At 44.0% G+C, this 13,072-nt stretch overlaps 1 protein-coding gene across 1 annotated transcript in view; it reads right to left on the minus strand.

Annotated features, from left to right (window-relative positions):
- LOC104571970 (peroxidasin homolog) overlaps positions 1–13,072 on the minus strand; it is a 40,123-nt gene that overhangs the window by 19,874 nt on the left and 7,177 nt on the right. The window contains 3 exon segments of the mRNA XM_088527672.1: positions 1,884–1,955; positions 2,196–2,267; positions 10,016–10,087. Of these exon segments, the coding sequence (XP_088383798.1) occupies positions 1,884–1,955; positions 2,196–2,267; positions 10,016–10,087 (216 nt within the window).

Raw genomic sequence — 13,072 nt, forward strand, 5'->3', positions numbered from 1 at the left:
AAAGTCCCCCAAACTCCCCTCCCTTATTTCACACAGTTGTGGATTTCACAGTGGACACTGATTAGTCATGGACCTAAGAAAATGCACTTGGCTATTGCAGCCAACGGCTTTGAGAAGCAATTGCCTAAGCCACCGCATGGCTGTTTGATTTGTAATGGCAATTCCTGATAAATGCTTCACTATCACAGCATAAACCAAGACACAGTGACTCAGAACCATGGAGGTTAGTGGTGGGGGAAAGGGAAATGTGTGTGCTCTAATAGGTCTCAGATGCCTGTTGTCATTACTTTGGACCTCGAGAAAAGCATCTGATACTGCCCATCAATCAGCTTATATTTTTTCTTGAAAAGCTGCCTTGTGGCCTACAGAAAAAGGGGGTAGGTTTTGAGCAAACTGAATTCTTTTGGAGCCATGCCTGCCTGAGAGACCGAAAACAGACAGATCTTTCAGAGGTTTGTTTGTTGGATTTTACGTTTCTTTTTGTTCCTTTTTTATTATTATTATTCATGATTCCAAGTCTAGTGTGTTCACTCGACTAAAATATAACTGTGGCCAGCAACATCTCCTCTCTAAGCCTAGCTGGCCAGTATCTGCTGCTTAGCTTTTCTCCCAGGCAGTTTTGCTTAGCTGTCTGATGAAAAAACATGTTGTACCCCAAGCTGGTAGCACCCCTGTTATTAAGCTTGCCTGATGCTTTCCATTATAATTCTGTCTACTTAACTGCTGCCAGTATGGAGAATAAGCTATTGCCTGCACAACAAAACAAGTAGTTATATCCCAGTCCTCTAAACACTGCCTTTGGTGTTTATAGGACTGGAATATGGTGTTTACAGGACTGGAATGCCATGGCGATACATGCATTCAAAAGGGTTCATGTTTAGTCTCTCTCCTCTGACACATTCAGATAATTCCTATACTTCCAGCACCCACTCTCACAGGGACATACACAGCAGGGATTCACCATGACCGCCTGCATGAAGACACTTTAGAAGATTTAGACCATAGTCTTTTCATCTCACCTTGAGCACAGAGAACTGAGGGTCAAAATAAATGAATAAAGAAAATAAAAGCCCCAAATTTATTTGACTGAACAAAGAGCACAGATCAGACATGTGGAAGGGGAGTAATTAAGGAATGCTAGGGCATCATTGCTACAGGATCCAGCTGCCAGCAAAACACAACAGGCTTCTTTTATCACCAGTGTGCCATGTAGCTTAGAAGGAAGGTCTCTACTTTGCTTGATATCTCAGCCATCTTCCCCCAGCCTGAATTTCCAGATGCTTTAAAGCTCACGAACACCATCATCCTGATAGTTTCCATAAATACCTGGCTTTCGGCTTGCACTGCATTCAGTCACTTCCAGTAAAGATTTGAATAAAAAAGGAGCCCTGAGCTGGCACTCTCCATCCAAGCAAAGGGACAGATCCCAGGCTCCCCTCCAGGAGTGCAGAGCAGATGTAGACACAACAGGCCAACTGCCTTCTGCTTCAAGCCATCCTACAGGCTCTTAATTCCCTCCCCTCAGAAGGAACGTGTCTTTGGACATAACCCAAGCACAGCTGGGCTCTCCCCATGCTCTGGAGGCTTAGGGAAAGCACATGGGATGTCAGCAGAAAGAGTCCTCAGGATTAGCTAACTAATATCAGTACTGGGACTGGCCATCCAGACATCAAGCCAGCACAGACTTGCAAAGGTGAAGGATAAAACAGTGGAAACCTTCTCTTACTCCCTGATAAGTATCTGGTGCTTTCCACTGCTGGACACACAGACCTGGGTTAGAGGAGCTTTTGGTCTGAGCCACTAAGGCAGCTCTGAAGCACATCACACTCCTAATAAAAATGATATAAATATTAAAATAATAAATGATGCTCCTTTGTACTTACAGCTGTTCCAGAGACCGGAGCCCATGGAAGGCGTGTTGCTGGATACTCTGGATTTCATTTTTGTAAAGGTACCTTTCAAAAGAAGGAGGGGAAAAAATCAGATTAATTGGTCAGCAGTTTTATTTAAAAAGACACAGGAAAGAGCTACGAATCTCAGTCCAAAGCAGAGCTTTTCAGTTGTTGCTTTATAGATGTGCCATTGTCACCTAGAAATTCTGAGCACAGATATTATTATGTTTTTGACTGGGGAAGGGTTAAAAGCACATTTTTAAGTTTCAGAGAAGTTTAGAAACTACTGAACTGTCAACTCACAGGTATTTCAAGTTCTCCAGATCTTCAAAGGATCTTCTCACAATTTGTTTTATCAAATTATTATTCAGCAACCTATTCCAAAACAAGAAGGAAAAAACACAAATTCAACATGTCTGAGGCTTGTGACATTTGTGCTTCTGGATGATTGTTCTTAAACCATCTCTCATGCAGAGGTGCCAAGAACTTGGCACCTCTATATACAGAGGCACCTCTATATACAATACAGAGACACATAGAGTGGTTAAAGCATTTCTTTACATTTTGCCAGTGACTTTTGTGCAAAGGTCACAACTTTGGCCAGGAAGGGAGCGAAGGGAAGAGGACAAAGGGATAGAAGGAAATGGGGAGGACCAAATTAAAAGATTGCTGTCATTTTTGTACAACTGCTAATGTTTTTGAAGGTGCATAGTTACATTAATTAATAAAGTGCAAGCAGGGGCATGGATAGCCAATTTTCAAGAGAGCGAGTGATTTTAAAATGCTAGTTCATAGGTTAGAGGACTTATGAAATGGTAACAGATTGTTCTGTGATCTAGTAAGTTTATATACAAACATGTACAAATCAAAAATAAATAATACAGGTCTGACTCCCGAGGCTATTTAGAAAGAACCTCCCTCCATCTAGAGATCCCTGTGCCAGATTTTAATATAAAAGCCATGGATAACATTGCCCTGGCAAGCAGCCCCTGCCTTGTATGTGCAGTTGCCATGACTGTGCTTGCAAAAGCCTCCCCGTGCCAATGACCAAAAATGCATGTTCGCCTTTGTAAGAGCCACACTGTGTGCACCACCATAGCCACATGTCTGAACAGCACAAAAATCCCTTCTGCAGCCACTGCCAAGCCCAACACTAAGAAAACTAAACAAATCACTTATAAATAGCGCTTTAATAGACGACATTAAACTATTCATCGTGGCTGCCTAACTGTTCTCCTGTGGGTCTTTCACTGTGGTATCCCACCGATGTTCAGATCTACAAGCCTTGCTGCAGCCACAGAGATGCTGGATTTTACAGAGCAATGGCTCACAGCAAGGATTTTGAAGGATGTACTTTATAAAATTCCTAAATGGAGACGCCAACAGAGTGAATGTCACTGTGCATTGCAAGGACTTGCTTTCCTGGTTTGCAGGAAAGACTCAGCAGCCAGACCTGATGATACTGGGACAAATGGACACAAAAGGTCTCAACTGTCCCAGCCATTCACGGTTGTGGGATCGCTTGCTTTGTAAGTTGATTCTCTTTCCCTTTTTGTGATAGCTGCGTTCCTCAGAAACGAGCTGCCATCCGAGCGCATGTGAGAACACAGCTCAGAGCCTTCCCAGCAGTAAGGAGCAATTTTCTGCACCCTTTGCTGGAGAAAAAAGGCTAAATGGTGCAACACAGCCCTTGGCACTGCGAGTAAAGTTCACTTTCTGAGAAGACCAGTTTGCACGGGCAAGAGATGGAAAGAAAAGACAAGGAGGTGGAGAGCAATGAAAGAAAAAAGTGTGGGAAAAAGAAGAAAGAGGGAGAGAGAGGGGTGAAAATATAATCAAACACCTCAGGCATCCAAAGATAAGATCTCAGAAACACACACCTGTTACGGCAGCTTCACAAGTTACCATCAGCCACCTGAGCTACACACCCTCCATCAGCTTGTTCTTAGGTAGATTATTAAATTAAGGGCCCAAAAAGCACGTAAGAAAGTTAAGGGCAAACAAAAAAAAAAAAAAAAAAGAAATTGAAGCCAGAGCAATAAGAATTTGAGAAAAATCTCCCTGGAGTTGGGTGCCATGACCAACCTGGGGACCTCTAGGGCTGCAGATGAGGAGCCTGAAGAGATTAAAGATGCTAGGAAGTCTCTCCACAGCTGGAAGCAATGGCTCAGTACACATGGCTGAGGCTAAATAACCTCATTTCACTCAGAAGAATGCAAAAATGATGTCAAGCCCTTGGAACATTTCATTCTGCTTTGACAGCCAGAAGCTCTGAATGAAGATACAGCCCCAGAAAACCAACTCACCCCAAAAAAGGGATTTTTTGGTGATTGAACAGGCAAGTATGGCAAAAAAAACTGCTCGAAAGCCGTGCGGGAGAGAGCTTTGGTCTGTTTACCACAGCACGAGACAACACGAGCACCGGCCGCGCCGGCTCCCGTCCCTGCCCTCTCGCGGCCGCCTTTCATCCGGAGCCAGGAGGGGAAGGAGGCAGCTTGTTCCCTATTATTTGATCCCTGGCCCCACTTCTGAGGAGGCTCCACGGGCCGATAAACGAGCGCCAGCTGCGACGGCGGCCCAGGGGAGCAGATACCTGTCCCCGAGCGCCGCGGGCCCGCGCGCCTCCGGTCACCCCTCAACGTGGGGCGTTCGGACCAGAGCTGAAACCCGAGGGAGATTTTACACTGAAACGCATCGCGGGGCTGAATTCTGCTGCTATTTTAAAGCATTAACCTGTCCGAAGGGGAATGGAATCAGCAACCGAAGGCAAATATGACAAACTGTGGAAGCTCAAACTGTGAGCAGTACCCAAGCCTCTTATCTCATCATCTGATACTTAAAAAAATTACCCGTTGCCTGATTAAAGGTTTAAAAGCGAACGAAAGAAGCCACCTCCGCTTCCTGTCTCAGGATTCCTCATTGTAATAGGGATATGTCCTGGAATATGCTCAAAAGTGAGACGATTTATAAAGTCTGTCATATTCCACAGAGCGGAGAAAGCTGATCCAGACAGAGACGTAATGAAATAACTTTCCAGAGAACTTTTAGTTTGTTACGGGTTGAATTATTGCTTGAAACGACAATGAAAATGGAAAGGATCAGCCTCGGCATTTCTTAATAAAAATAAAATAAATAAAAATAACCAAACAAAAACTTTGACATGTGGCAGAAAAACTGCACAGTACTGTGCAAGGTGAATAGATCCAAAAAGCTGCTTTCAGAGATTCAGTAGCCCAGACAGCTCTTTTGGGTCCTAGAAAGATTTTATATGCCATGGGTATAACGGGTACCAAATCCTACAGTTTGCAAGACCTTCATATTGATTCCAGCTGAAATCAATAGCAAAACTCACAAATTTCTACTTACACCAAAAAGTAAAAATCTACTGTTAACCAGATGTGCTGGGAAAAAAAGCTCTGGCAGAGAGATGCTGGTTAGATCATTATCTACTCATGTCTAAGGATATCCTCAAGCAAAGCAAACTAAAAAGGATAGGAAGCTTTTTCTTTGAGCTAATCAAAAGATAGCAAAATGGTGTGGCACTCCTCTACATGCAACCTGGCGAATTTGGCTCAAAATGAGTAGGAGAACTTCATCATATAAGTTTTATTCCTGCTAAATTCTTCTGTGAATTTGGAGACCTACAAGCAGCATGAGATCTGGCCCAAATTCCCTATGAGAACATTTCAAATTCAGTTTCCTTTTGGTTTTATGTCTCGTCTGCCTCTCCCTTCTCCTTCTCCACCCTGTCTCATGGATGCCAAGCACAGACTTAAGTTGCATTAAATGAGTCGGTTTTCTATTTTGAATGTATTAAATGATGAGACAGTAGGGAATTCAGACTCAAAATACGTAGTCTGTCTTCATTTGACAAACCACATGCTACAATCGTTGTGACATAAAAACTACTTTTTTCCCCTCATACCATTAGTAGAAATCATCATGTAGCTTGTTTAAAGGGGAGAAAAAATAGGAAATAGAGTTTTGGGGCTCTCTCAGGGCTGGAAGTTTCTGTAGATGATGCTGGCAAGACCCAAATGGGTTGTAAACATTTGGCTGCGGCTGCAAGAGCCTTGGTTTGAAAAGCAGCAAGTTGAGTACTTAGGTCACCATGGCAGGGTGCTGACCCTCTGCGGGAATACATAAGGGGATGGAAATGCAGGCGTGGAATCGGCCAGCTCCATCCAAAAATGACCTAAGGGAACACCAGCAGGCCGGGAGGTGCTGTGCCTCCCCAGGGGCTTGCTCTGGGTTTGCTCTCTTCCCCCGTGTCCCAGCTGCTGCAAACCAAGCTGGGTTTAGTGACGTGTCCGGCTTTGGCAAACCCCAGCCAAACAGCCATGGAGGCATCCACTGAGCTTTGTGGATGGCATGGAGGATTTTTTTTCCCCTCCCTCTCCCTGCTATGCTGAACCTTGTTACTATGAGACCTTTGGGAGCTGGGGACTTCCCGGGGTTGCAGGTAGCTGCTACCAAGCTCTCGGTGCTGCAGCGTCGAGGAAAATCGCTCGTCGCCTGCGGTGCTGCCAGGAGTCTCCAGCCAGAAGCATCCAGTGATCATAACTCCTCCACAGACAAGCAGGGCTCCTGTTTTTAATTTTAAAGAAGTGCTCTCTAATTTATCAAATCTCCTGTACCAGGGAGAGAAGAGCAAAGAGCCAGAGGAAGGTCTGAACTTCCCTCGGGCTGTTTAAAAGCCCCACTGGATATTCATGGCGGGCTCCTTTCCTGCCAGTCTCACAACTCACCTCTCTGCTTCCCTCTCCCTGCAGTGCAGGCTACAAAGGTTTCCTTATCAGGGTGGTTTATAACCAGTCACATGTGGATATATTGCAGCCACCCTGTCTGAAGAGAGATGCAGAACAGAAACTTCACCGGAATCCACTGCCCTTCCTCTGCCACGTTAAAGCATTGTTAAAAAGAGAAAGGCTCTTTTTAAAGTATTTATTTATTTAAGCAGCATTTAGTTCTGTAAGTCTCATGGCAGAGAGCTGTGATCTCAGAGCTCGTGTGTGGAACCTGAGCTCCTCTGTCCTCTAAACCGCTAAGTTTAAATATTCTAGCCAAACTTTCCCAGTAAACCTCTGGGGGACTTTTAAGAATCTATTCCCTTTATCCCTTCAAATTCTATATACACCCTCAGGCAAAGGTTTATCATCTAACAAACATCAGCAATTTCTTCAGCTCTTTTGAGTTTTGATGTGGGAATTGGACTAACTACAGTTCCTTGAAAGAAACTTGCATGAGGAGTGAGATCTGTCTGTCTCTCCTCCAATTATCAAGTTCCTCATACGTGGGAGTTAACTTCTACAAGTGTGAGAATAGCTGATTTTTCAGTTCTCTGGCCAAACCAAGAAATACAAGATAGAATATGAAGCGCTATGTAAATGGAAGGGCTTCATTCACAAAAAAAAGTAGTTGAATTTTAGCATTCAAACACAACTATGTCTTCCTTGTCAGAGCAGTGCTGCACCTAGACCAGTATCTGACTGACAGTGGCAGAAGGACACTTCACGTAGGGAAAACATGAGGGCCTGTCCATGCAAACTGTTCCTATTACTCCCACAGCATTCCTGGTCTTAAGAGCCATTAGAAGGTACATCACTGCCTGCCCCTTTACCTTTAGTATCTGTTCATGCATCTGCTGGTCCTGAGGTCCCTGTCCAGGAGGATGTAGAGGCAAGAAGCAAAAGGGTTTGCACAAATTCTTGGACCACAGGTCCATAAACAGGTATTAGAGGGAGACGGGTCTGCCTCCGCTCGGCTGTGGCTGCACATCTGCTTTAAGCAGAATGGTAGGAACCAGGAGAGAAAGAAAAAAAAAAAAAAAAGTAGAAGTCTTGTATACGTCCCAGACCTGTCTAGACTTACCCACTGACAGGACAGGAAGGGGGATATCTCACAGAACTGCACGGCTTAGGTGGAGGGTGTCTCCACACAAGTCCTGCCAACCTCCTTGGTTTCCCCAGGGTTTAGCTCTGTGGCCTTGCCAAACATCTGTCTGCATCACACAGATGACATAATTTGGAACTATTCATTTTCCTGACTCAGGAGAGCTTCAGTGGTGGAAGAGCAAGTCCAGATATCAAGATACACTGGCAGAACTTCATGATAACGTAAAATCCGGGGCTCTCAATCTATGTTTTCTCTCTAAATATTTCAGTTACCTTCCTCATCCATCTTGAACGACAGGAATCGATCAGTATTAACAGAGATCTTTTCTCTCTTTAACTTTTGGTAATTAAGTACCACACATAGTGCTGTTTGAAAGATTAACAAGGGCTGTTCCTGTGCCCTGGATGAACTGTGTCTTTGGAAACAAAGTTTTTCCCATGTTAACATCCTGATAAATTTTATGGGCGAGTGTCCTGCTTGATTCCCTTTTTAACACTGTGCTACACCTACCCCATGGCACTATAAATATGAATGAGCCTTAGCACCAACAAAAAGTGCAAATGAAATTCATCAACATCTTCTCTAAATACTACAGAAGAAGCCCCAGCACCCACCCCTCGGGATGCCTGCAAAGGACTCGATTCACCGACCCAGGAAATTTGTTTCTACTATCTGCCCTATGTTTCTAGAGCTGAATTCTGCTCCAACTTTACTTTAAAGCCAAGCAAAGATTAAACAAAAGGTGGAGTGAGAATGACATACACTCACGTGTGCTTATTTGGAGTGACTGTTGGCCCATGAGCAGGGCTGAGTGCATTGAACGATCCAGACTTCTCACCAAATCACCTACCCAGACCCATAGGGTTGAACTTGCCCCAGCTCCAGCACTTTCTGCTAATTCTAGTTCTTGAGCATGACTGAATCTTTCCTAAATGGGGCTGCATCATCCTTTCTCCCACACACCCTCACAGGCCAAACGTCAAGAGCAATGAGGTGCCTGCATGTCTCCCCTCATTTTGGCACACCACAGTCTTCACGTTTCAAAAATTTTAAAGACAGCTCCTAAGCAGGTCTCTCCTGCTGCATTTCTGCTCTTTCAATAGCTTCTTACAATAGACTGAACTTCTCATAGCCCAGGTCTTCCTTTCACAATCCTTTCATAATCTCAATCTCTACCGGATCAGGGTCTTCGATTCTCTTGAAGTCAAAACGAGAGAATTAATCTGGCCTCTCTCTTACCATTTGGGACCAAGAATGTAAGAACCAGGCCATACCAACAGGCCTGTCGGGCAATGCAGACTCCCATGCTGATTTGCCCGAACCTGGAAATCTTACAGCTCCGTTGGTGCCACGCTACATCTTGAATAATCAGCTCAGATCCTCAACAGGCCAATTAAGCACAGCACAGTGCTGTGCTGACCCAGCTCCTGTGTCCGATTTGGGAGCTGGTTTGTTTCCAGCTTCTTAGCTGCATGGTACAGATGGACTCCGGTCTGCCTTCATACCCTCAGCCTTTCCAGAGGCCAGAAGCAGCAGGAGCTCCCATTATTTCCCTCTAGCAGAGTGAGAAACTTGCGAGTAAAGTGCTTGGTAGCCTATCATACACATGCAAGTGCCCCTAATCTGTAAGAACTGGGGCTTTTTACATTCCTCTCTGCTGCAAGGTGGGTACAAGCATTTACCCTGGGCAAGGCATAGTGCCGAGGAGGCAACGGGAAGGATGCACTAGCACTTCAGGAAAAATCGTGTAGAATGAGCTTAGGCATTTGGGGAGGCCATGGAAAGGAAGCAGCTTTTAATACATCACTCTGCTCTCTTGACCGCAGGCCAGAACTGTTTTTACAGGCTACTCTAAAGCCATATCTGCTGAAACACTCTCAGGCAGTAACAAGCACCAGAAAAAAAAATTAAAGAAGATAGTTTAATTGCCAAAATGGAAGATATTAAACTGTGCATTTAATTGAAAATGGTAAGAAACATGACCCAGGGCAGAATGGAGGGAATTTTGCACAGAAAACTTCAGCTGGATATACACAACTTGGCTGAAATAACCCAAAAGACTAGGGTCATCTACAAGGGATTACAGAGGTTAGTACCAATGCACGTAATAAATGGCTACCCTTACCCTATTCTCACTCAAATTCAAGCTCTCCAACACTGTAAATCAACCTTTCTCAAAACAGTAATGACACAACAGCTGGAAGAAGGGGAGGATGAGTGGAACTCACAGTGTGTTGAGGTTCTTCAGTTTCCTGAAGGCTCCAGGTTTTATCTCCTTGATGCGGTTGAAACGTAAATCTCTGAAAGCAGAAAATAAAATCAATGCACACACAATAAAAATGGACCATTAGCAATCAATATCTCCCAGAGCAGGAAGGGTGCTGGGAGAGGCTGTTGTACCAGGCCTACAAGAAACAGAGACAAAGATCTAGGGAAAAGGGTGAAGAAGGAGAGGAGGGGTGGCTGGAGGGCTGCTCGTTTGCAAAGTAGGCCAGCAGCCAGGACAGCCCCACATTTACCAAATCTACATTCATTTCATAGGAAACTGAAGCCTGAAAGGACATAAGACCATTTGCAAGACCTCTGGACAAGGTCCACTGCCCCAGTCAACAACCCAAGCTCATGTGCAATCACACATGCATCTCCGGCTGCTCTGCACAGGAATGCACATAAATGTGTGAGCCCATTTCTAGGGCTCTAGCAAAATTATCCTTGCCCTGGAATGGTTAAATCTGATCAAATAACCTCATATAATAAGTATTTCGCATTCTGCTTCAGAGTGCTCCAAGCCTCAGAACAGCTTATCGCTGCCTGCATTTCCAATGTGTGCCAACTTCAATTAGAGTTAGTGGAGTCCAGGGGATTCTGGCAAATTTCAAGGGCTGTCCATGTAACTACATCAACTTGGAACCCTAAAACATGTTTTTTGATTGCTAATGAGATAATAAAATCAGAGCTAAGTAGTTTAACCTGGTTAACCAAGTAGAAACACTTCTATAGGGAATGTGCATTGATCTGGCACCTTCCATGGTCCAGCACGTTGTAACAAATTGCAGAAGACTGACAAATGTTTTTCTGCTGTCAGTTCTGATCCAAGGCACAACAATAATTACTTTTCTCCTATGCTGCCTATCCATCACATTTAGAGAATACACAGCTATTTCTCTGTTTAAAACAGCCATTTAAGGGCACTTGTTTTAAGTGGGGGAAAGCAGCCAACATGCTGAAATGCCTTTCATTCTGGTGGCAAGTTGCAGAGCACTTGGAATCGCAGTTTAAACTAAGCATTCTACAAAGAGCTACAATTTCAGCACTTATTTTTAGAAAAAGCATCATTAGAAATCTTGACCTGAGTAAATTAAGATTAGAAAGGGGAACATTCATTGCAGGTAGCTCTACACAAGATGAAAGCAGGTTTCCAAGGCAGCTGAAACATCTTTGGGCAAGTGCTCAAGAAGAGGATACACAACAAGCACAGCTGATTTTTATTTAAGGTATAATGTTTCTTCAGCTGAACAGCTTGAAAAGCAGGTTATTTTCCATTTTCTAGCACGAATTCCCTTTACTTCTTCCTATTTTTAGACAGAAAATACCTCCTTTTTAATTAACTCTGATTAAATTGAAGTATTAAATCTCTGCCTCCTTATCCTCCTTTTTTAAAAAAACATGAACATTGAATACAATAAAATATATGACAAAGTTTTCACTTGTGTTTCTGCAGTTTCTCAGGCTTGGGAAAAAAGGAACAACAAATATAATCTAAAGAGCAGTCTCTTCCCCTTGTTACTTTTAAGTGCTACATGGTGAAGAGCTACAAGGCAGGACAGAATACAGCTCCAACATTAAAAAAAAAATTTAAAAATCACAGCTTATGTGAAACTTTCTTCTATTGCAAACTCTGCAATCCCAAAAGATCACCTTCTGTAACTGCAATTTTTAACAGTAGCTTTACCCCTAACATTTCCTGTTGTGTTTGTTTTTTATTGCTCCAAATATATGTTTTTCACTCCTCTTTGTCTGAGGGCGATTTTACATATCCCCCCTCCCTGATGATGTGAATTTGATGATATACGTGCAGATTTTTCAAAGCAGTGGCTGACTCCACGAAGTCGGATACAATTAAGTATTGGCAAAGGTGATAGCGCAATTCACCGACTATTCTCCGTGGCCTCGTTAAACGAAATGAGGAAAGACTAGACCACGAGAAGAGGTGAAGAAATGCAAACCTGATTTATACACCGTAACACACAGGCACAAACTCTGCATCCCCGCGGGGGGCTGTAAAGTACAGTGTAATTAGCCCAGGCAGCTGGCTACAGGTAATGGGAAACCCAACACACACACACGGGAGAAATACACCCAGGTCAGGGCTGGGGCTGGCAATGCTCATGAAAAGCAGCAAGGAGCAGGCAGGGAGGTGTAAAACACCACTCCGGGTTACAGATTGCAGGTAAAAGAAGAATAAAAGACAGACCATTCAAGTTAGCAAAGACAACTGCAATCATTCCCACCCCAGTGTTCACATGGAAGAGCTCAGCTTTTGAACCTGAAACACAGGTGACTGAAAACCCAAGTAAAAGCCAGCAAAATGAAATATAAGCTCCTCTACCCCCAGGAGGCTTTTTTCCACTATTGTTCATGTGCAGAAAAGTGCACAGAAACAGTGTTGTGGATGTCTGCTTGTGATCTCCAACCCGCTGGGCAAGTCTGACCTCCCAATCTGGGGGTTCTGAAGGGTGAGCAATGAAGCAAACCTGGGCCCTGCAGCCTGGCAAGAAGGACTGTGTGTCACTACGAGGGGTCTGGAGCTTGGCTGCACCATAATGTTCCTGCTGGTGGGAAGTATGTGGATGGAGAAGTGCTCCAGGGCTCCTTGATTTCACATGCACAAACTCAAACTTCAGTGCAGGACTCTGAATCTGGCCCCCCACTCCCACAGACTTCATAAAAAACTTAGCTTATTGTTTTTAATGAAACATCTTGATTCTTCTTTCCTCTTTTTCACTCTAGATAACATCTTAAAATGAGTCCAGAGACCCAAAAACCCGAGCTCAGTGGCTTGCCCTCCTCTGAACAGCCCAGCTTTAATTTAGTCTCCATCACACAGTGACAACAGCCATCCCTACAGACAAGAAAGGGAACGGAAAGTAGGAATTTGTTCAGAGCTCCCCATTTCAAGAAAGTCGTCAATTAACTGAAGAGAATCCAGAGGAGAACAGTGAGAATGACCCGAGATGGCTTAATTTACACAGAAAAGCACCGAGAGGTGAGGAGAAGACGGTAAC

Source organism: Tinamus guttatus, unplaced genomic scaffold (assembly GCF_059628265.1).
Source record: "Tinamus guttatus ecotype Peru unplaced genomic scaffold, ASM5962826v1 Tinamus_guttatus_pri_ptg000027l, whole genome shotgun sequence".
Taxonomy (NCBI): Eukaryota; Metazoa; Chordata; class Aves; order Tinamiformes; family Tinamidae; genus Tinamus; species Tinamus guttatus.